Below are 23032 nucleotides of genomic sequence, written 5' to 3' on the forward strand. Positions count from 1 at the left end.
GAGAGCATTAACATAGAACGTTCACAGAACGCATAGTCTAGTACCAGAAAGAATTATTTCCTGTTTGGGAGTGACACAGTCCACATACATGGCTCTGGGTAAGAGATCACATAAGTCATATGTGACTGAGATTCAGGATTCCCATGTGAATAAGGAATTGAAAAGGACCTGGTAGCTTTACTAGTTGAAGAGAGTAGGTTTACGACCTGCCCAGAGAGCTACGGCTGACAGTGTGCCAAAAGTCTAGGGCCAGAAAAAGTGTGTGTACTAGAGAGTGACCACATCAAAGTCCATGACATCCCTCAACGGACAACTATCTAACAACTGGGTAAGTCTGATACCATTCATTATAAAGCGTTTGATGACTCATAGGTTAGAGAACCTTCATAGGAGTAAGCAAAAGGCAGGTACTATTACTCCATTAACACTTATATTCAGGGATAAGACACACACCATAATTTCCTCTTACCCTCATCAGTTAGTGACTCTGTTGACTCATTGACCTTGCTGATTTTATTGAGTGAGTCTGTTGAATGAGACAGGAATTTCCAGGTGTTTGATATGTTCTCGTCATTGCCAACTCTGGAGACAAAAAGAAGCACCTACTGTCAAATACATATTGATAAACCATGGTCTGCTTTCTCAAATGAGTATCTGAAAAACTAAAATGACAGCTGCCTGTGAGTACCAAGTGATGGAAGACAGATTACTTGAGTCAGGTACTCAGCAGCATGCAACATAAACCATTAATGAAGGTCAGAGACATCTAACATCACTGCAAACTTGAACTTCTTGAGCCTTCAATTTTTTTTTTTAATGATAGGTAACAAGAGAATATTATTCCCTTAAACTCTACACACATTATATAAGAAAATTCTCCATTTGAAACTCACTGTGTGACCACTAACTTTAACTCCTTATTCTCTAAATAACTGTAGACCAAGCACTTCTAATAAACTGTACACCCTGGGACTTTCTCAAACCCCAACCCACCTGGTAGCACAGGAGGCCCCCAGGGAATGTTTCTGATAGGACACAAAAGCAAGCCAGAGTCATTTAACACTTTATTATTTTACTTAAAGACTAGATTTTTTTTTTAAAGATTTTATTTATTTATTAGAGAGAGAGAGATCACAAGTAGGCAGAGAAGCAGGCAGAGAAAGAGAAGGGGAAGAAGGCTCCCTGTTGAGCAGAGAATCTGATGTGGGGCTCGATCCCAGGACCCTGAGATCATGACCTGAGCCGAAGGCAAAGGCTTAACTCACTGGGCCACCCAGGTGCCCCAAAAGACTATTTTTATTATTTATTTATTTATTTATCTAAAAGATTTTATTTATTTATTTGACAGATAGAGATCATAAGTAGGCAGAGAGGCAGGCAGGGAGAGAGGAGGCGGCAGGCTCCCTGTTGAGCAGAGAGCCCCATGCGGGGCTCGATCCCAGGACCCTGAGATCATGACCTGAGCCGAAGGCAGAGGCTTTAATCCACTGAGCCACCTAGGCACCTCCAAAGACTATTTTTAAAGTCATAATGCAAACACATTTTGAGACTGTAACAACTTTGAAAGGAAGGCTTTTGTTTTGTTTTAATAAATATTTTATTTATTTATTTGACAGACAGAGATCACAAGTAAGCAGAGAGGCAGGCAGAGAGAGGGAAGCAGGCTCCTTGCTGAGCAGAGAGTCCGATGCGGGACTCGATCCCAGGACCCTGGGACCATGACCTGAGCCAAAGGCAGAGGCTTTAATGCACTGAGCCACCCAGGCACCCCTAAAGGAAGGCTTTTGAATAATGACAATACAAAGACAAAACAAAATACCTGAAACATTTTTTTTTTTAACAAGAAAACACTAGCCAGCACAGAGGTTAGGATGTACAGGCAAAAGAAGATTTGCATCCTTCAGTTAAGAATTTTGCTCCAGCCTAGATTACGACAGATAGAAGAGATGTTTTGAGTCCTACATTGGCAATGACTTCTTTGCTTGATGGGAAAGCAGGAGTCTTATTACCCCAAACAGCCAGCAACATCATAATCAGCCCTGTGTTAGCCATGTGACGCTGAGGCCTGGACAGTCAGGGGCCAGAGCAACTTTTGCAGAGACCACAAAAGGACCTCAGTGCAAATGAATGAGTGGGGACCTAAGAGTCGTAACTGGCCCCATCCTTCACTGCTGTGGAATGGACTCAAGGATCAAGATGCAACCCCAGGAAAGAGATTTATAAAGAGCAGCAGAAACACTAGGTTCATCTGACCAACAGAGAAGTGTGATATATGAAAAGGTAAGCGGTTACAAACAAAAATCAGAAATAAGTCATTCTACACCCCATTTTCACCTCTTATTTTGATCTAAAAACCACCTCTTTACAACTCCGGTTCCTTAAAAGCGAAGCTGACCGTGCACAAAGCACGGGACAACGTGGCTGACGGCGTGTTTAAAGGGGTCCCTGCTACAAAATGGTGGGCACAACAGTGCATCAAAGCGCACTCCCCATTCTCCATGTCAGTAACACGGGGGTGTGCACGTCATTAGGTTACATAATTTTTCCCTAGAAGAATCTTTCCATCAAATGATACGGTTATGAAGCTCTTGTCACCTAGATGTCAACTGTGCGATCTTAAAACCTCCACTTACCCAGCAATGTTCTGTATGGAGACACTTTTGGAGAGGGACACACTCTGCTGGGACCGTCTGTTGGCAAACATGGGAATGGCAGCGGCTTCATCCGCCAGGAGGACTGCAGACCGAGGCCGCTCCTTGGGCTGTGAGGCTGTAAAGGTAAGAGAGGACACCGCCTGAACCACGCGTCCGAGCTCATGAGTAGGGACTCATCTAACAAATGCCAAAGAGAACAAAGTTCTTTAAAACAGCTTTGTCCTGGGAGTGTAAATGACAAAAATTCTACAGAAGACCATCTGGCAGTGTCTGTTGAAACTATGAATGCCTACATATCCTTTGATCCAGTAATTCCTCATTAGGATAGGTTTATTCTACCTTTTTTCCTTTTTTAATGGAATCTCTGCTCCCAACATGGGGCTCAAACTCACAACCCCGAGATCAAGAGTCCCACGCTCCACCGACCGAGCTAGTCAGGCGCCCTGGATATGTTGATTCCGTAAGACATACTCGTAATGCTTAAAAGGACACATGTCCAAAGTCATTCAATGCAATGTTGTTGCTTAAAGTAAAATATAAGCAATGACACAAATGAGCAGCAAAAGAAGATGAATTAACAAATTATGGTACATCATACACTGACATACGATGCAGCTTTAAAAAAAATGAGTACCCTCTCCAAGAAGTGACACAGGATCTCCAAGATAATACTGTAAGGGGAGGGTGGGGAGGGTGGGAATCAAGGCCCAGAACAAAGTTGCACAACAGACTCTCATGTTTAAAAAAAAAAAAAAAAAAAGCCAAATTTGTATTTGCTTTACTTTCATAAAGAAACTTGAAGATACATATAAAACTAAGAAAAGTGGTTAGCTGTGGGATGGCACGGAGATTAGGCAATGTAGATAAAGAATCATGGGTAATAGTATATTTATTTATTTATTTATTTTTTAAAAGGATTTTATTTGACAGACAGAGATCACAAGTAGGCAGATAGGCAGGCAGAGAGAGAGAGAGAGAGAGAGAGGAGGAAGCAGGCTCCCTGCTGAGCAGAGAGCCTGACGCGAGGCTTGATCCCAGGACCCTGGGATCATGACCTGAGCCGAACGCAGAGGATTTAACCTGCTGAGCCACCCAGGCGCCCTGGGTAATAGTATATTTAAACACAGAAAGTAACTCAAGGTTAAATAAAATAAAATTGGGAAAATTTTCCGGACAGAAGAAACCCGAGGGGCACCCGGGTGGCTCAGTGGGTTGAGCTGCTGCCTTCGGCTGGGGTCATGATCTCAGGGTCCTGGGATCGAGTCCCACATCGGGCTCTCTGCTCGGCAGGGAGCCTGCTTCCTCCTCTCTCTCTCTGCTTGCCTCTCTGCCTACTTGTGATCTCCCTCTGCCAAATAAATAAATATAATCTTTAAAAAAAAAAAAGAAACCGAGGTGAGAGAGCCCGGCATTCTTTGCGAGTGCCTATCCAGCCACGTGGGAGGTGCTTGTGAGATACGCAGACCCCAGCACTTCTCGTCCCTTGCGGGTGGGGCCCGGGTCCACACGTTTTAGGAGCTCCCCAAGGGATCCTTCTGCACATTGTTTGAGAACGCAGACTCTGACCAATTACTTTAACTTACAGCTGAGGAAAATGCAAAACGGTAATGTCACCCAGCTCAGCTGTTCTCGTACCGCGCAGGTCTCCGGAACATGCCCAGAGAGGATGCCGGAGCTCCCATGTTATGCTCGAGTGGGCACCCTGGCATTTGGCTAACAAATTACTTTTCCCTGGTAACTGAGCTCGTGCCCCAGACTCGAGCTGCATGATCTTTCTATCCCCGCCAGTGTCAGGAGCTGCAAGAAATAAGACTGGGGCGGCTGCTTTGACATTCACGGTCTTGCGGGAGGTTTCTGACTTCATAAAAAATTAACAAAACCATTAATTTCCAATTCAAATTCGACTTAGAGGAAGGTGAGACAATAAAACACCAGAAACACACTACGTGACCGTATGACCGGACCCTTCTGGCAGGAAGCACCCGAGAAGCAGGAGATGGGGGTTCGCTCCAACAGGGAGTGAGCGCGACGGCAGGAAGGGAACGTGCTGAAGCGTCCAAGGGCCTGGGGCCGTCCTCGGTGTTTTAGGAGGGGGTCAGAGAGCAGATACAATCTGACGGAGGAGGAGACGCTGGCTCTCGGAGAATGGTGTGGATGTGGGTAGGTCGGAAGGCAGACAGGACACCGAGATGAGGAGAAGTGTATGAAGGAAGGCAGAGAGGCCAAGAGCACAAGTAGAAGAGAACAAAGGGAAAAAAGGAAAGAGGATGGATATAAAGAATCTGTAGAAAAGGCTGGAGAATCAGAATGAAGTCATGCTATGCAGAACCCTAAAAGTGATAAAGAACAACTGATTGGGGTTTTTTTTCCCTTAAATTAAAAAAATACACATTTTTTAAGTAACCTCCACACCCAGTGTGGGCAAGAACTTTATTTTTAAAGGACGGAATAACAGGGTGAAAATAACAGCTTTCCCTTGTTTGAAGCCAACCCCTACTCCAGTCAGGGAAGTGACGTAATATTTCCGAGCCTCAGTTTCCCTGTGTGGGAATGATGGTAGTAGCCAAAGCTAACACTTTGGAGGCCTACTAGGACGCCTACTATTAGGTTCTTGACGGGTGTAATCTTATTTAAACCTGACAACCACCCACTGAACTGTTTTCATCTGTTCACAGAGGAGGGATGTAGTAAATGCCCAAGGTCACACGGCTACTGACTGGCAGGGCTGGGACTCAAACCCACACGACTTGAATCCACAATCTGTACTCTTCACCACCATACTGCGTCAGGGGGTGTGAAACAGGAGTGAGAATACTTGTGGGGGTCAGAGGTAGCATACATCACCTAACATACAATAGGTATTTAAAACAAAAAAGAAAGATGCTAGTTCTGCAGCAAGGGATAATGTCCAAGAAAAAATGTTTACGGAAGAGTAGACTGGTAGAAGGTAGTGGAATGGGTTGGATCACTACTTACAGTGGGCGTCGGTCTGGCAAAACCTCTCTTATAGTAATCTACGGGCAAAGAGTGAGCATCAGCAGACTTAACCCACCTAGAGGGAATTCGCACGCTTCTGGAAGAACTCAGAGCAAGTGCGTGCGGAGCAGTGGTCCTCAAGCTTGATTGTGCATCACACTCACCCAGAGGATCTGTTCGAGCACAGATCACTAGGCTCCACCTCTGGGACTTCTGACTTAGTAGGTGTCAGTAGGGCCTAAGAATGTGCACGTCTTAAGGATCCAGGAACTACACTTTGAGAAACACTGCCTTAGGGGGAAATCCCACATGGGTTCCTGGAGAGCCAATTAAGATGATACCCAGTCCTGCGTTATTTGTGGTGGCAGCTGGAGATGACTTAGATATCCATCTTCAGGGGAACCGATAATTAAATTATGGAACAGGTTTATGGAAGAATGCCATGCAGCCGTCTGAAAAAACAGCTCATACATAAGAACGTGCACAGATCTTAAAATGACAGGTTGAGAAAAAAGAACGAAGAAGTGTCAGTCTTACCTACTACAAATGCGACCCAAAACAGTGAAGGTAATTTCAGACACAAACATCTGAGCAAAGACAGAGCAGATCACAAGGATATATGTTAAATAATGATATGGGCACCACGGAGGGGAAGGAAGGAGGCTGGGGATGGGGAATGAGAAAGGGAGAACATTAAGTAAAACCGAAGTGGAGCTTTGCACACACTGGCTGGAGACAGTACCAAGTGAATGACTGAATTCTGTGAACCGCTTGAAGTCCTTGGGGAGAAAGAACTATTTACTTAACTTCACAGCTTATAAACTAAATTATAAACAGTTTATAAACTAAATTATAAAAAAAATTTTTTTTAAAAGATTTTGTTTATTTATTTGATAGAGATCACAAGTAGGCAGAGAGGCAGGCAGAGAGAGAGGGGGAAGCAGGCTCCCTGCTAAGCAGAGAGCTTGATGCGGGGCTCGATCCCAGGACCCTGGGATCATGACCCAAGCCAAAGGCAGAGGCTTTAACCCACTGAGCCACCCAGGTGCCCCTAAAAAAATTTAAAAAAAAAAAAAAAAAAAAAAAAAGATTTTATTTATTCATTTATTCATATGAGAATATGAGAGCGAGCGAGCGAGAACACACAGTGGGGAGGACCAGAGGGAGAAGCAGGCTCCCCACTGAGCAGAGAGTCTGACACGGGGCTCAATCCCAGGACCCCGAGATCATAACCTGAGCCAATGGCAGATGCTCAACTGACTGAGCCACCCAGGTGCCCCTAAACTAAGAAGCTTAATCAGTAAGATCTCATTTTCTTTGCGCAACCCTGAGGTGCCAAAAACAAGTGTAACTGTCAACTCATGGAAGAGGAATTTCGAGATGCGTGGGATCAGCTGCTTAAACACACAGACACAGGCTGCCTTTCAAGCCGATACACATACTAGTCTAGAAGCCTTCCAAGAGAGTTTGATGGGGGAACACCAGGCTTTTGGTCCATCACCTGCAGCCCTCTCTAACTTACCACAAAGTAAATGCTCAAATCTTGATTAAGAATAACAGATGAATATTAGAAAAGTATGTTTAAGTCCTGAACCAGAGAGTCAAGAAGGGCCGGAGGACAGGACTGTTGACTTACGCTTGCTTCTCATGATGACTGTGGGCAGCGAAGACGTGTCCTGCGCCTGAAGGCTCCCTCTGGGCTGCTGAAGGAGAAAGGAAATAAATGAACACACGAGGACCGCACCCGCAACTTCGCTTGGGTCAGGTCTCAAGGAGCCCAGAGCAGGGAGAGAGCTCTAGCACGGTGCGCGGCCGACGGTGCTCGGCATCCCACCGGCCACCCCCACGGGCTCTTCACTCGGAACCTGCCAAGCGCCAGGACCCCGCAAAGGCTGCTTCTCCTGCCAGGAATGCCCTGTGCCCCTTCGCCCCAGGGTCTCCCTTGATTTCAAGACCACGGGAGAAACGCCTCCTGGGTCAAGCCACCCATCACCTCCTTTCTTCTCCTCACCCAAGGCAGTGCCTGGCAGGCCCTGAGGAGCTGGCACAGATCATCTAGCTGCCCTCATTTACGGTCACTGTCGGCCTGTGCCTTTTTCATCGCTGTCGCATCTGTGCCTTTTTCATCGCTGTCGCATCTGTGCCTTTTTCATCGCTGTTTCTCCAGTGACTAGCATCAACGAGGCACTAAACAGTCCTTAGGTATGGTACGAATTTCAGTTGAGACTTTTGTTGGGGCATGTGACAGAAACACTGTGTGTGAGCAGTTACAGAGTGAACCAATGTACTCTGAGATAAACTATGAGTGGACACAGGCTACTTCCAATTTAAAAATGGAACTCTCCCTTTGAGGCTGTGTTCTCTTATAGGGGAGACGCTACCTCTACCGTCAGCCTTCTACAGAGCCTAGTTCATTCGCAATAGCACTAAGTCCCCTCAGACCACAAACTCAGTGCCCGTGGGCTTAGGCAGGCAACAGGCGAAGGAGGCAAGGGGGCGGGGTGGGGAGGGAACCCGCACATCTGTCAGGGACGCGGCAGCTGCTCAGCCCCCGGGGATTACACTTCACGTTCTTGTTCCCCAACATTTAGGGACCTAGACCGCCAGATTCCATGCTGCATGCTTAGGATCTATCAACGGATCAAACATTCCCGACTAAATACAGGCTGTTACGCAGAAACTCTGAGAAGGTGAGTACTATGGATAACCGGAAAAAGAGCAAGCTGAAAATCGGGAACGCTGGCTATGAGGAAATAACCAGGGTTGTGAGATCTTCCAATTTCTTAAGGAGAAATTAGATACGAAATGGGATTAGAAAAAACAAACTGCATCATCAACAAAAATACTTCGAGAGCCAACCATAACTGATGTCGATGGGCTGGTGAGATCTGGGGCACAGAAGTGTGTCATTTTTACACCAGCTCAGACTCTCGGCCCCCGCATCATCTGGGAACTTAGAAATGCAAATTCCTGGGCCCCACCCCAGAGTGTGCAGGGGAGGGGGAGCAGTGAATGGTCTTTCGGCAGGTCCCTGAGGGGACTCTAACGCACACTCAGTCTAGTGTGAGGCCGCCGAGCTAGACACACGTCTGCTCTCTGACGAAGCCCACGCAGGCTGCACATCGTGTGGATGCAGCTGGAGAGTGCTCCTCAGACAAGGACAGAGGACATTTATTTACAGGGGACCAGAACACCGAAAACCACAGAGGCTACCTCGAAAGTGGTCCCCAAACCCACTCTCTCAAAGGGCCATCCGATAAGTGGTGCCCATTACCACACAGCACACGAGATCCCTCCCCACGCCGGGCTGCTGCCTCTTCCTGCATCACGTGACCAGAGCCAACTGCTCCCTGCTCTGTGGACACCGGTGCCACCGGCAGGCCACGTCCAACCCTCCACCACCGAGCTCCCCGGCAGCTCAAAGCCCCCGAGTGCCACCTGCTGCCCTCAGGGTGGCCATGAGGAAGCGGGGTGTATGAGCAGCAGGGCGGGCCCACGGGCGTGCTTACAAGCAAAAACCACTTTGACAGCAACACAGAGACGCTAGAAATGCAGAGAAATGTGCATTTAACACAAGACTTCTGAAGCCATTTTGTTTTCCAAAAGCCACAGATTCCCAAGTGTGTCAGTGAAGAAGAGACTCGGTCGCTTCCGAGAAGAATGACTGTTTGGTTGCTTTGGTCTCAGGGTTGGTACCAAATGATCACAACAAACAAAAACCCCAACCAGGCCTCTCCCCACCCCAAGAAATGTCTTACCTTCATTTTGACCTTTGCACAGGAGGCCAGACTTTCTCTGCAGCCTTTGTGGACAAACGCACCGCAACCTGGAAAGCAAGCAAAGCCCAAGGTGACTTCCACCAAGTTGAGAGATCTGGGACTCTGCCTCCCCGCGGCCACAGCGGCCCGTGGATTCCCGAGTTAAGTCACTTGCATGTCAGAAGGCGGCTTTAACTGGGATTACAGACTGTGGTCCCTGCCAGAAAGCAGGCGCGTGACGTCATGGGGAGGAGGAGAGAGGAGAGCAGATGTGATTTCTGAGTCACCGAAACGAGAAGTCTGGAGCCTCTCAGGCAGGAAGCTGAGAGCTTACCGAGCAAAACGGAAAGTAAAAATGTCTGCTGTCAACATGGGAGGTCGAAGTCACAAATCCACAAACAGAGCCCCTTCCCGGGACTTGGGATATCCACATGGCTGTGTCAAAGGCAGAGTGGGAATCCGAGAGCCTGTTTATGTCCTTCTGCTTGGGATCGTAACCACCCTGAGCTTCCTCCCACCCAGCGGAGTCAGGAGACGCAAAAGAGAGGTGCTCAGAACCGCCCCAGGCAGGTCAGGGCATCCTGACTCGGGATCAAGTGGGATACTTCCTGAAAGACGGAGGGGAGGCCACATCTGCCTGTGATACGAGCCTCAACCTTACTTCTTACTCCCTCGGCGCCCAAGCCACTGACGCAAAAGCCCACGCCTCTGGGCCTCAGAAGGGCTGCTGTCAGCTCCTACTGCTGCTATGAAGTCATAAAACAGAACCGCGCCAGGAGGCCAGAGGGGAAGCAGAAACAAACAATGGATCTGTCTGTGGGGGCACCGGGCAAAGAGAGCCTCTCCAGGAAGGCTCCCTGAGAGAATCAACCGGACACCATTCAACAGGCAGCACCCCAGGTCCCGCCCACGTCCGCTCACTCACGGTGGGCCGAGACGCCTCTTCCCACCGGCCCTTTCTCAACAGTTGCTCCCGCCACGCCTACTCGGCTCACGGAGCTCTAGTGCCACCCGTCACGCTGTACCGTCACGGTCTCCCGGTGTTCTCCAGAGTGCTGCATCTCTTGCTGAGTCTCTACGTCTCTCTAGCACAGAGCCTGGCTCACGGCTCCTATTCAAGACCTACTAGGTCTCCTCTACCCAAAGGCCAGGTGCCCTGACACGATCTGATTATAAGATGTGAGATGCCAACTCATTAGCACTGACAGGAGCCCAGGAGGAACTGCTCTGCGGGACATCTGATTTAGGTCCTGGCTCTGCTAGTTAGTGCGGCACATGCACGTCGTTCCATAGTGCCTCAGTTTCCCCATCCAGTAAATGAGAGGAGGGTCCACATTCTCCCTTGGGGTAATTTTTCAAAGTAAATTCCACCGGAGTGTCCCACAAGGTTCACGCAGCTAAAGACTTCAGCTTCTGTGTCATCTGAATTACCACTAAGGTGGCCCCAGCCACCCCCGAGGTCACGTCCAGGGAAGGGCCCTGACAGGAGAAGCCTTGACAGAGGCCACCACCACCCAGGAGGCTAGGAGGAGCATGTCTGCTTTTGTCAACAGGATGGGCCACAGTCGCAACCAGTCTGGGGTCCTGGGGGTGGGGTGAGGCTTTATTCTGGGCCTTTCTCTCCTAGGCCTGCCTCTGCCCCCATCTAGCTGACCTCTTCTGGCTTCACCCCTCGTGACATTCACTCTCTAGTCACCTTTCTGTTAACAAACCTGAAGAGACACCTAAGTTCCTTTACCAATGGCAGGACGTGGAGAGGCTCTGCTGAGAAAGGCTAACGTTGGTACCAACAAGAGGAAAATCCCAGAAGCAACTCAGTCAAAACGCTGTTCCCGTTCCGCCCTGTGTCCTCCTCCAGGAGCAGAGTGGATGCCAGGGTCCCTGTCATTACTACCGCCTGCGGTCACCCCCATGTAAGCTGTGAGCTGCTCTAAAGGTTGGCGGTGAGAGAGAGGTTATGTGCCACTGACCAGAAATGCTGGGGTTTCTCAGCAATGTCCCTTTCTGGACATAAGGAAAGAGACCCCTGGGGAGTGACTCATTCTAATTAGGAAGAGTAAACATTTGGAGGATGTTTCTCTAAAGAACCGGAAACCACTGGCTCTCATTAATTTGTCCAGTTCACTGTGACTTGAAAATAAGGATCAATTTTGATAAAGAAGTCACTGTTTTACTACTGAGAGAAACAGCAGAACCACACACAGAAATCCAGGTGACTCCTGAGATGCCAGTGTGGCTCTGCCCTTGTTTGCATTCATGCAACGTCCTGTTCCAGGACCCAGACCCCGGGGAAGCTGGGCTGGAGACCTCATGCCTCCCCAGCCAGCAGTCTTCCAGGGAAGTCCCAAAGAGGCAACAGGTGGGCTGGACCGTATGTCTTCCTTGGTTTGTAGTTAACTCTGTTTTTGGCCTCTCACCTCCCAGACACTCTCCCGCGGCTCCCATCATCTTTACGGTGAAGCTCAAATTTCCCACTTGGCTCGATACGGTCTGCCATGCATGAACTTCCAGACGCTCACTATGTTTTTGGTCGTGCTTGTGAGCCCTGAGCAAACAGTCTTTTGTGCTTGTGTCCCTTTCCCTGACTGGGTCAGCAGGACTCACCTCGATGAAGTCCTGACCCACCCGGGAAAGAAAGACTTTCCACTGCTGCTCTTCTGGAATTTCACGCCGGCCTCCATCACAGTACTGGACTGGCCGCTCTGTTCCACTGGACAGAAAACTCCTTGAGGGAGTCTCACTTTGTCTTTTACAACTTTTAGATCCCTATGCCCAGTTCCCAGCCCACAGTGAGCACTAGATGTCTGAAGAGCGGGGAAAGGTGGGCAGGTGCTCCAAGCTGCTGTACCCACAGCAAGAAGCCCTGCTTGGTAGTTGAGACAATTCCTACAGTCATGTTCTAGTAAGACAGACACAGTCCCCCGTCTGCACGCTATCCTTACTCCGGGGTGCCTGCCATGCAGATGCTGGGGAGCACAGAGCCCCCCGCCCCCAATTCCAAGGTCGTAGGTGGCCCATCCTCCCTCTCACGCACAGGCTCCCCTCGCCACCTTTCCTCTGTCTTTCACAAATCCCCGCTCAGCTCAAGTGTTTCAGAGACCTCTTCTTTAACCCCATTCCTCCTTGTCCCCTCTCAGGAGAACCTCTGGTTTGTCCCTTCTACTTAACAAAACACACTTTAAAACGTGGAAGATAAGCGTATGAGGAAAACTAACAAATCCATACGCCAGACAAAGAAAACCACACATTTTGAAGCGAAACTACATGTACTGCCACACACAATCACGGTCCTGACAGTGTTAAAGACTTGTCATAAACCAGTAAGAAAAAGACAAAGATCGCAACAGAAAAGTCGTGCAGACCGTGTACGAGCCGTTCACAACACAAAACGGTGCCTGATCTCTCTAGAAATCAGAAATGCAAACTAAAACAACAGAGAAATACCCCTTCGTGTCCAACCAGGTTGGATAAAATAAAAGCCTGCCCAGTCCAGGTACCGGTGAGGAAGCGGTGATGCGGGAACTCCCGGCATCCGCCGAGGGATGGAGAAGCTGGTTCCTCTGCTTTGGACAGCATCTTGGCAACATGCAGTTAAGCTGACAAGGTGCCCACCTGACGACTTAGCGATTCCCTTGGTGCACAGAGAGGATCCCTGCAGCTCTGCTTGTGACAGAGAAAAACTGGAAACGGCCCAAGTGACTTAGCAGTGGGACAGATCGGATATATTCATAAAATGGAATACCATTTAAGAGAAGTCAATGGTCCAGAGATTGATCAGTTTCAATAATCCGGATCTGCTGGATTTAATGTTGAGAATAAAGCAAATTACAGAATGAGATATGGTACCATTTATGTCAACTAAAAACAAAAAAAAATTAAACATTTATGTAGGAGACAAAATTACAAAATACAGACTACATATACACTGAATTTATGACAGTGCTTGTCCTTGAGGAGTGAGGAAGAGGATTAGGCAGGGAAATACGGGGGGATTCAACTGTAATGTTTATTTCTTCAAAAGTAAAAAATAATCTGAGTTAATAAAGTAAGTATATAATAAATATAATAAAATGTTACTACCTTCTCATGTTGAGGGAGGCATACATAGGTCTGTCACATTATCAATGTACTACTTTGTACTAGTATTTAAAAACCAAAACCAAACCCCAGTGCATCACATTCTAATATCCTCCAAAGTTCCTTGGATTTCCTTTTAAATATTTCCTTAACTTTTTTTTCTTTTTTTTTTTTTTTAAGATTTTATTTATTTATCTGACAGAGAACACAAGTAGGCAGAGAGAGAGAGAGAGAGAGAGAGAGAGAGAGAGAAGCAGGCTCTGCACTGAGCAGAGAGCCCGATGTGGGGCTCGATCCCAGGACCCTGGGATCACGACCTGGGCCGAAGGCAGAGGCTTTAACCCGCTGAGCCACCCAGGTGCCCCATAAATATTTCCTTAACTTCTAAAGTCAATCATAGTTGTCATAGATTAAAAACAATTTTTCAATCAGCCTCTCTTGTCTTCTAGTCCAATTACAGAAGTGCATTCTCTTCTCTGCTTTAATGAAAATCAATAATGTTTTTGACCTCTATGGGCAACACAGGAGGTGGGATTTGCCTGAGAACCTGCCACTAATTTCGATCTACAAGTGACCCCTTAGTACACTGGGACACGACCTGTCTCCCCAGTCAGCTCTAACACCAAAGAACTAAGCAAAGGCGATTTCTGAAGAGGTGGTGCCTTCACTTTTAAACAGACTTCCATAGTAGTCAAGTTCTCAGGCCAGTGTTTGGGATGTGAAAGACAACTCCCAACTGATGAATCACACATGCAGATGTAATAATAAAATGTACTTCTAAAAAACAACTTTTCATACAAATTCACTTTCTTAGTCAGCTGAGACAGGTCCCCAAACCTCTCATGAGCTGAAATCATAATGTGGTCTGTAATAGGGCTTGTGTCTCAGTGAGAAGTCATTCACGTGGATGTCTGCCTGACATACTCAAGTACCTACTTGAAAAACACTCAGCTTGTTACTGAGTTGTCCCGGACTCTGTTTGCAGCCATAGTTTTAGTGGTGTGTGAGGTGGTTTAGAGACTCCGGCCCCACTGACATCAGCCAGAGTCACGAGGTTAGAACCTTCTTCTCGGTTCTGGAACACAGACAATGACCAAGAGCAGGAGACTCGAAGACACTGTCAAGCTCTCTGCCACAAACCATACCATGTTGTCAGGGAGTTCCAAAAATTATTTGGCCTTTTATTTATTTAGAAGAAAAAGATTTCCTAATAGCAGTAAGCAACATGCTTTCATTTTTCAAGGCTATTCAGAAAGGTCTCAGCATAGTGGTTTACGAGAACAGAGTTGGCTCCTAATTAGATTCCTCTGAATTTAAACACAAACAGCTCAGCCTTCAACTTCTTTTTTTCACTACCAGGAGGCATCAGACAAAAGAACATGAAGGAAAACCCACATAACTGGGAAATATCATCTATCTGTTTTTGTTTTTTTTTTTTAAAAACCTCTGCCACCAACCGCCACAGAGCTGTGGTGAGCTGTTTATATGACACGCTGTCTCTCTCTCAGCAGAAAAACAAAAAACAACTGGTAAGAAACTCGGAAACGATGCTTTGAAGGAGGGTAAGAGGAACGGCCCTACCGAACGGTACTGAAATCACAGGACAGCACAGGTCCTGGACAGGTCAGGATGGCAATGAAAGGGAGGAGTCACCTTCTTGAGTTCCGAAGTGAGGGGACTTCCCACCCTGAGTCACTGATCATCCTCAGGGAACATGCTAGGAGTCCTGCCTAGTGGAGGCACATCTGAGCAGCAAAATGGATCTGGAGAAAATCCTCTGATCTTTCTCAAGGAACAGGATGAAGGCTTACAGTTAAGGACAGAAAAGTGCAACTGCTTCCTATCATTTCAACCAGAAACTAAAACTAAAACTAAAACAAGCGATAATGGAAACAGCAACAAGCCAGTTTGTATGAGCAACTTGGAAATACATTCTCCCAAATTCTTTCTGCAACTTATTTTGTTTCAAATCTCTGGGAAGTGTGAAACATGGTAGTTTGGACTGACAGCGTATTAGCTACAGGCTAAGCTATAAGGCACGGAAAATGTTCTTTGTAGCTGGTGTAATAACCACAAAGATGATGTACAGAACAAGAGGAAAGCCACAGAAGAGAGCCCCACCACCTTTGCTGAAGGGCTCATGTAACTAGCGCTGGTAAGTGTGCCTAAGAACGCCGGTAAACACGAGAGCCCTGCCTGAGTGGGAACTGATGGGCTCCTCTTTCGCCTCCCTTTCCCCTAAGCGACAAATGTCTTTTCTCTAATCGATTATGTATATTATACTATCCCATGTAAGCAATGAACTCTACACATCAGAAAACAGCATCCAGAGAGCTGCCTTCCCAGATGAAATCCAAAGCAAAATCCGACCAGCACACACGTTCTGAACACTCTCCTGTTTCCTATTCAGAGTGTAGCTGATCTGCTTGTTTATTTTTTTAATCAAGAGAAACAACCTACCACAAAAGTACTCAGAAGCTGCTAACACAACAGAAAGTAAATCAGCAATCATCTCAAGATCATCTTACATCTGTTTAAAGCAAATTAAACAGAACCACTGACAAGATCTGAAACCCAAACATAATGAATTCCTTACTCTGAAGGACTCCACCACGCATTCCAAAGACCAGATTATTTGTGGCAGCTGGAAAGAACAGCTGATTTTTCAAGGGAAGCTTTATGTAGCTTAAGAAGAATTGAAAAGACACTCTTTCCTTTCCCATTAAAGAGACCTAACCCTAAAACAAGAGTCGAATTATGGCTGAGAAAAAAAGACCTGCCGGATTTCTCCTAAATTAAAATACATGGAAGTGGTCCTGGCAGGGGGTTTTAGTCTTGGCTTTTGTGGTTTTCGCCAAACCCCCACCCACCACCCCACAGCAGGCTGCAAAGAAACTATATGGAAGCTTCACTCTTGCCATTTCCAGTGTCTGTGATCAAGACCATTTCCACGCAAGTCCACGTAAAGGAATTCAAGCTTTCATCCAGGATTATGACTTAATTCAGACTGGTCCAGGTGTATACCAGTGGAGTCGAGAGATGTTGATGGGTTTTAAAATGCTCTTATCCTGTTGAATGGCTTAGTATATGCATGCAGAGGAATATGTTAAAGGGACTAATGACATTTGGAAGACTGGCGCCCCGTCAATTATCAGCCACCATCATCTATCTATCAGTACGATGGGCTATGTGGCTGATCTTCCCAGACCATGACTCACACCTGACCGAGCAGGGGCTTGGGTGGGAGGCTCCAGGAGCTGGCCACAGACGGTTATGTTTAACAGAAAAGGAAAGCTCCCAGGAGGGTAAGGGACTAACTGGAGGGATGCTACATTTCCTGAGACTCCTGGGAAGAGCCTGAACATGGGAGGGGATGGAGAAAAGGGAAAAAAAGGTTCTGAATCTCCAAATTACTCATATTTTCCACTTCCTGCTAAGATAACAGATGGTGCTTCACACACACAAACATTCATCGCAGGCTCTGTTCTTCAGGAAGCTGGAGAGAATCAGCCGATTGCTTTTGCTCCGTTGGGAAAATGACTACACATTGTTCCCTTGCTTTCAAGCCTTGATTTTTTTCTTGTGGCAGGCTGCACACTGTCATACACACATCTTAATGCCACCACCAAATGCTGAGCCTATTTCAACACTCCCCCAGGGCTGAGTGCAAAGCTGCAGGGGGGGCAGGGAGCAAGCTCTGAGGTGGGGTGGTATGCGAATGAAACCCGGATTTCTGAACCTTAGGTGCAGAAGAAGGTAACAGGCCCTATCAAAGTGTTCCTTTTTGCTGTCTGATTCTTTCAGTTTAAACTTCAAAAATATTACTCTTTTCCCTTGTTTTTGCAGAGCAGGGAGAACTAACATAACTTGTGATTTTTGCTAGATCAAGCTATTGCCATAAATCAAAGAACCACTGGCTGAGGATGTTGATACTCCCTTCCCCTGACAGACCTCCAATCAGAAAGTCTCCAGTGACCCCAGGCTGGACTCCATGGAATACTATGCTTCCAGAAGAAACAGTTAAGCCAAACAGACCAATCCATAAAAGTTCCACCCCATTATAAGTTTATAAATGCTGCTAGCATAAATTGAGTAGCCAATCTGGTATTTGATTGGTTTCCTCCTTTAAAAAGTCTTGAGTGAGAAATACAGTGAAATGCCATCAAATGTGTAAAATATTCAGGGTGGCTTTTCGAGTCACAATTTTAACATTTACTTTTGAAGTCAGCAAATGAAAACAATGAAGTTGCTTTAATGGATCTAAAAATCAGAAATTAGAGCTGCCTAGGACAGCTGCAATTCATGGAACTACCTCAGCATCTAATTTACACTCCTGTATTTCGTTTTGCGTACACAATATAGGGACATCTTCATTCACACAGATGAGTAGGTTCCGAATACTAGCAGTTTAAAAAATGACTTTCTTTGCAATCACATTATATTCTTCAATTAATTGTAAATAGGAAAAATGCAAACAGCAGGCAGGCTGATAGCTGAAGTTAATATGTTAATGTTGGGCACTTTGGTGGCTCAGTGGGTTAAGCCTCTGCCTTCAGCTCAGCTCATGATCTCAGGGTCCTAGGATCGAGCCCTACATCGGGCTCTCTGAGTAGCCTTGCTTCCTCCTCTCTCCCTCTGCCTGCCACCCTGCCTACTTGTCATCTCTCCCTGGCAAATAAATAAATAAACAAATAAATAAAATCCTTAAAAAATACTAATGTGCTGATGTTAATATCTGGTTATATTTTCAGCATGTGGATTTTTAATGCAGGTTTAAAATTAGTTTTTTATATATACATATATTTATTTATTAAAAAATCCATAGAACTAACAAAACATTTCCACCGGAAAAAAAAAAAAAAATGGAAAACCACTACTCTATCAAACTATTTAATTACTACACAGTCTTGTGGCTGATATGAGTTAAGTCTCCGAGTCTCAAACCTCCCACATTTAGTTTTGTTCAGTACAAGAACCAACACAAGTGATTCTTCACGGATCCCTCTGGTATCCTAGAGCCACATAAGTTTCCAAAAGGTATCCCAGATCCCCCTCTCCAGGGGAAATCCTAGTGCACACTATTCCAACAGCGTGAGTGGTTTCACAGTCTAGGAAGACTGGCTATGCTGCCTCATGGAGGGACCCCGGCAAAAGAGAAACTCCACGTACATTTCACAGAAGAGATTTCGAGAAAACAAAAAAAGGGCTCAAGATACCTGTGGTTAGCAGAAGTGCATTGTCCTACATCACAGCAGATATTGTTGCTATCTGACAATCAGTGCCATGCCAGCTGCAGGTTTAATTCTGAGCCATTTTAGTCTAATGTAGGCAAAGAATTAATATAGCCAAGGAGGGTACAATTCAACTGCTTCAACCTATTAAAAAACATATATATATGTTTTTTAATAGGTTGAAGCAGTTGAATTGTACATATATATATGTTTTTTAATAGGTTGAAGCAGTTGAATTATATATATAAAATAAATGGCGGGGTGCCTGGGTGGCTCAGTGGGTTAAGCCTCTGCCTTTGGCTCAGGTCATGATCTCAGGGTCCTGGGATCAAGCCCCACATCCGGCTCTCTGCTCAGCGGGGAGTCTGCTTCCTCCTCTCTCTCTGCCTGCCTCTCTGCCTACTTGTGATCTCTGTCAAATAAATAAAATCTTTAAAAAAAATCAATAGCACTGTAAGATAAAACATTTACTGAACATAAACTAGAAAACCTTTCCAACCTGAATTTAAATTGAAAAGCTGTCTGGAGACAGTCACGGCAGGAGTCATCTATCTACTATAACCAGAAACCAATGGTTTCCACTGTTCCCTACAGCACAAAGGAAAAGATTCTTTGGGTCTTCAAAGAACATTTTCCATCTCTTCCATCACTAACTCTTCTGATACTACTTCACATCTGTTTCAGGACCGTGAGTCTGTGGAATCGACTACATTGCTTCTTACTCATGCTGGTGCCGTCAGTACAGTGGAAGAGCAGCTCTCGAGTCTCCTGCCAAGCTGTTTTCTGGTATCGTTTGGCTCTTTGTCCATTAAGTTCTTGAATCAAATACTGACATATTTTGCTCTTTCATCAGAGACCAGCTGACAACCAGAAAAATCTTTAAGTTATCACAGATCCAAGGTTTACACTTCATTTTTGCTCGAACCAACTATATACAAGCACAGTCTTAAAAGACTCAAGCAAGACAGGAGAATAAACTAAAAAGTCTCCCTGATCTCTCCTCGTCTCTTCCTTTAAATTGATACTAGTCTGGGGTATGCCCTTCTAAATATTCTTGCTTATTTATAGAAACAATGACCGTTCACTTGTTTTCTACAAATTCAGATCATACGTACAGTTCTACCTGCTGCCTTTTCAACTTATCAGAGTGTCTGGAGATCTGTTTGTGTCGGCAGAGTTATCCCAGGGGCTGGCAGACTGTGGTCTGTGGGCTGAATTCAGCCCACACCCATTGTGTGAACAGAGTTTTACAGAACACAGTCACGTTCACTTTCCAGGCCTCATCTTGGGCTGCCTCTACGTGTGGTTCCAGGAGCAGAGTCAAGCTGCCGCAACAAAGACCTGCAAAAAGCCCAGGACCCCTTCTGCCAGCTCCTCTACAGAAAGAGCTCGCTGACCCTCAGTCTGGTCTTTGTGGTATCAGCTCCAAATTCCATTTAGCCAATATACAATATTTTATTGATGGTTATTTATTTAGTTCCTTTAAGTTTCTCTGTATTACAAATAATGCTGCAATGAGCAGTTACCAAGGTTTTTGAAGAGTTTTGAGAACTCTTCTCAAATGCCGCAGCGTAAGCAGCTTGAGAAACGCGCCTAAATATGGCTAAATATGGCTACGGTGGCAAATATATTACAATATATAAGCACATCAAATTAGTGTGTTGCACACCTCACATTTACACAATGTTATGTATCAGATATATTCGACTGGGAAGAAAAAAAGGTCCCTGACACACACTGCTGCTCAATAAATATTTCTCCACCAAGGGCTTCTGAATGGATCACAATACCAAACGCAGTGCTTGGCAGAGACAACTGGTCTTTGTGGAAGAATTTCAGTTAAGAGGAACGCAAGCGCATAATTATTGACAGTTAAATGTCAAAAATAAAGCCAGTCTGCAGTCCTAAGAGTTCCCAGAACATTCACCCAGCTCTCCCTTTCCTAAAGCGGGGGACAGAGTGGAAGTCGTTTTCTTCCTTTGTAAACAGAAATCACAACTGTCCAGCAATGGTGCGGAAGAGTGACATGTCTGAAAAATCTCTACGAAGATTGGTCCGGGGCTCTTTTTATTCCTGAAATGTTATTGTTATTTTTCAGGTCGACCCATTAGCTGTTCTGTTCTTTCATTAGAAATTCTATTTATTTCGACCTCTTAATAAACCTCAACATCTTGCCCTGTTTGTACCTTTGCTAACTTCCTCATGGCGGCTGACTTCCTTATGTGGGGTCTGTGTATTTTCTTTCTCTCTCTTTTCTTAAAATTTATTAGAGAGAGAGGTGTGGGTGCGAGTCAGGGAGGGTTAGAGGGGGAGGGAGAGAGACAATCCCAAGCAGGCCCAGCGCAGAGCTTGACATGGGGCTCAATCCCATGACCCCAAGATCATGACCTGAGCTGAAACCAAGAGTCAGATGCTCAGATGACTGAGTCACCCAGGCGCCCATGCAGTTTAACTGAAAGCTCAGTTTCAGCTTTAGAGGACCTCTTTCCTCCCGTGGGAACCTCCAGCCAGCCTGTCTTGTCAGTGTGACCCTGCAGGGCTGGTCTGCATTTGTGTCAGCGGAGGTTCCTTAGTGTTTACCGTTCTCAGATTGGGATTTCATTCGACCACTTGTGGAAACTTTAGTTTGGAGTATGGGTGGTGTGAATTTGGACCCCAGGTTCACAGATAGTGCGGAATTCTCACTCAGAGTCCTGGGAGAAGGCAGGCACGTTTCCTTGCTGCTTCAGAAGGGCCGGGCGGCGGAGTTTTTCCAAGTCGTTCAGCACGGATGTTACAGTCTCTAAAGCTCTCAGTTTTATCTGGGGTCTGAGCTCCAGCTTCCACTATGTGCCCTGGGGCCAGATATCCTGCTCCCTACTAGGAAGGCTCTTTAGTGCTCGGATTTTGAGTTTCTTCAGGGATTTTCCTTGCTGCAGGCTTGGCTATGTATTATTATTATTTTTTTTTATAATGTACTGCACTGGATATTTCTACTTTATAGCAGAACATAAACTATGTTCGGTCTGCTTCACTGAAGTTCTCGGAGTATCAGTTTCATACTGTCCAATCAAGAGATAGGAGGTCTGTTTTTCTCTGAGACCAGTGCTCCTCAAATGGAGAAAAGGCACTTTGCAGGAGGGATACACAGAAGGATTCTTTGGGATACGGGAGGAAGGTTTTACAGCTTTCATTTATATTGACTTTAAAGAGAAATAGAGCTGATGCAGACACTATACTGGTGCCTCACTCAGCCCCTATGTTGGGAAGCTTCACTTTACCCGTGCTAGAGGTTTCTAGGGGTGAGAGCCCTCGAAAGGGCAAGGACAGCGGCACCGGTCCTCATTCTCGTCCCTCCAGCATGCTGTGATGAATGGAAGTGTGCAGGGGCTCAATGAAGTGAGCTTTAGATTATATTAGTTCCAACTAGAATAAAATGAGGAAGTAGCTTACAAATTCCTGCAAAGAAACCACTGACCTAAGACAGTATTATTAATAAGACTAATAACCAGCAAACAAAAAGAATTCTCCTATTCCTCTAATAGTTTTCTTTTCTTTCTTCTTTCTTTCTTTCCTTTCTTCCTCTCTTCTCCTTCCTTCCTTTCTTTCCTGCCCCCCCTTTCTGTATTGGGCTGGGGTGGGGGGAGGGAATCTTAAGCGGGTTCCACACCCAGCACAGAGCCCAATGCAGGGCTCCATCTCACAATCCTGAGATCGTAACCTGAGCTGAAATCAAGAGTCAGATGCTTAACCAAATGAGCCACCCAGGAGCCCCTAGAATGAGCTCTTTGTAAGGACAGGACAGGACAAGCGTGTAATTCTTGTATCAAATATACACACCCTGTGCAAGTAGTCTAACATTTTAATGATACATGAACATACTAAAAAGTGCTTGGTGACGACTGTCCTAGACAACCAAGTTAGTCTGGTACCAAGGAGCTGTGTCAAGTGGCTAAGAAACTAACCAGAGGACATTTGTGGGGTGTCGCAGGGAAGAGCCTCATAGAATCTGGGCCCCAAAATAAATATGCAGGAGATAGCAGACAGTGGTGGCCTCTGGTTTTCTAGAGGGCTCATAAAACTTAGCACTATGCTGCAACGCTCCATTTCTTAGTGAGTCGTACAAGAAGGACATAAATGTGTGTGATACACACAAAGATCTCAATGAGAGCTCCTCCCACGAGGTGGTGGGTTTTTTAATAGGACAGTACAACAAACAGTGCTATAGACAACATTTGGGATATAATAGATCCACAAAAGTCATCTTGAAAGAATGTGATCATAAAGCCAGTCATTCAGAAAGTCACGACAGCTGTGGCAGCGACAAGTTGGACTGCGGACTAGCATAACTGGGTGG

The 23032-nt window shown here is 45.9% G+C and overlaps 1 protein-coding gene across 15 annotated transcripts in view; it reads right to left on the reverse strand.

The window, feature by feature from the left end:
- AKAP13 (A-kinase anchoring protein 13) overlaps window positions 1-23032 on the reverse strand; it is a 179085-nt gene that overhangs the window by 27663 nt on the left and 128390 nt on the right. For 13 of the 15 annotated variants that reach the window (XM_032342095.1, XM_032342093.1, XM_032342094.1 and 10 more), the window contains 4 exons: window positions 9389-9456; window positions 7267-7333; window positions 2634-2769; window positions 470-582 (listed from right to left, as the gene is read on the reverse strand). In XM_032342095.1, the coding sequence (XP_032197986.1) occupies window positions 470-582; window positions 2634-2769; window positions 7267-7333; window positions 9389-9456 (384 nt within the window). The remainder of the gene's footprint in view (window positions 1-469; window positions 583-2633; window positions 2770-7266; window positions 7334-9388; window positions 9457-23032) is intronic. The other 2 variants (XM_032342090.1, XM_032342102.1) reach the window with 1 other exon arrangement.

Source organism: Mustela erminea, chromosome 5, assembly GCF_009829155.1.
Source record: "Mustela erminea isolate mMusErm1 chromosome 5, mMusErm1.Pri, whole genome shotgun sequence".
NCBI lineage: Eukaryota > Metazoa > Chordata > Mammalia > Carnivora > Mustelidae > Mustela > Mustela erminea.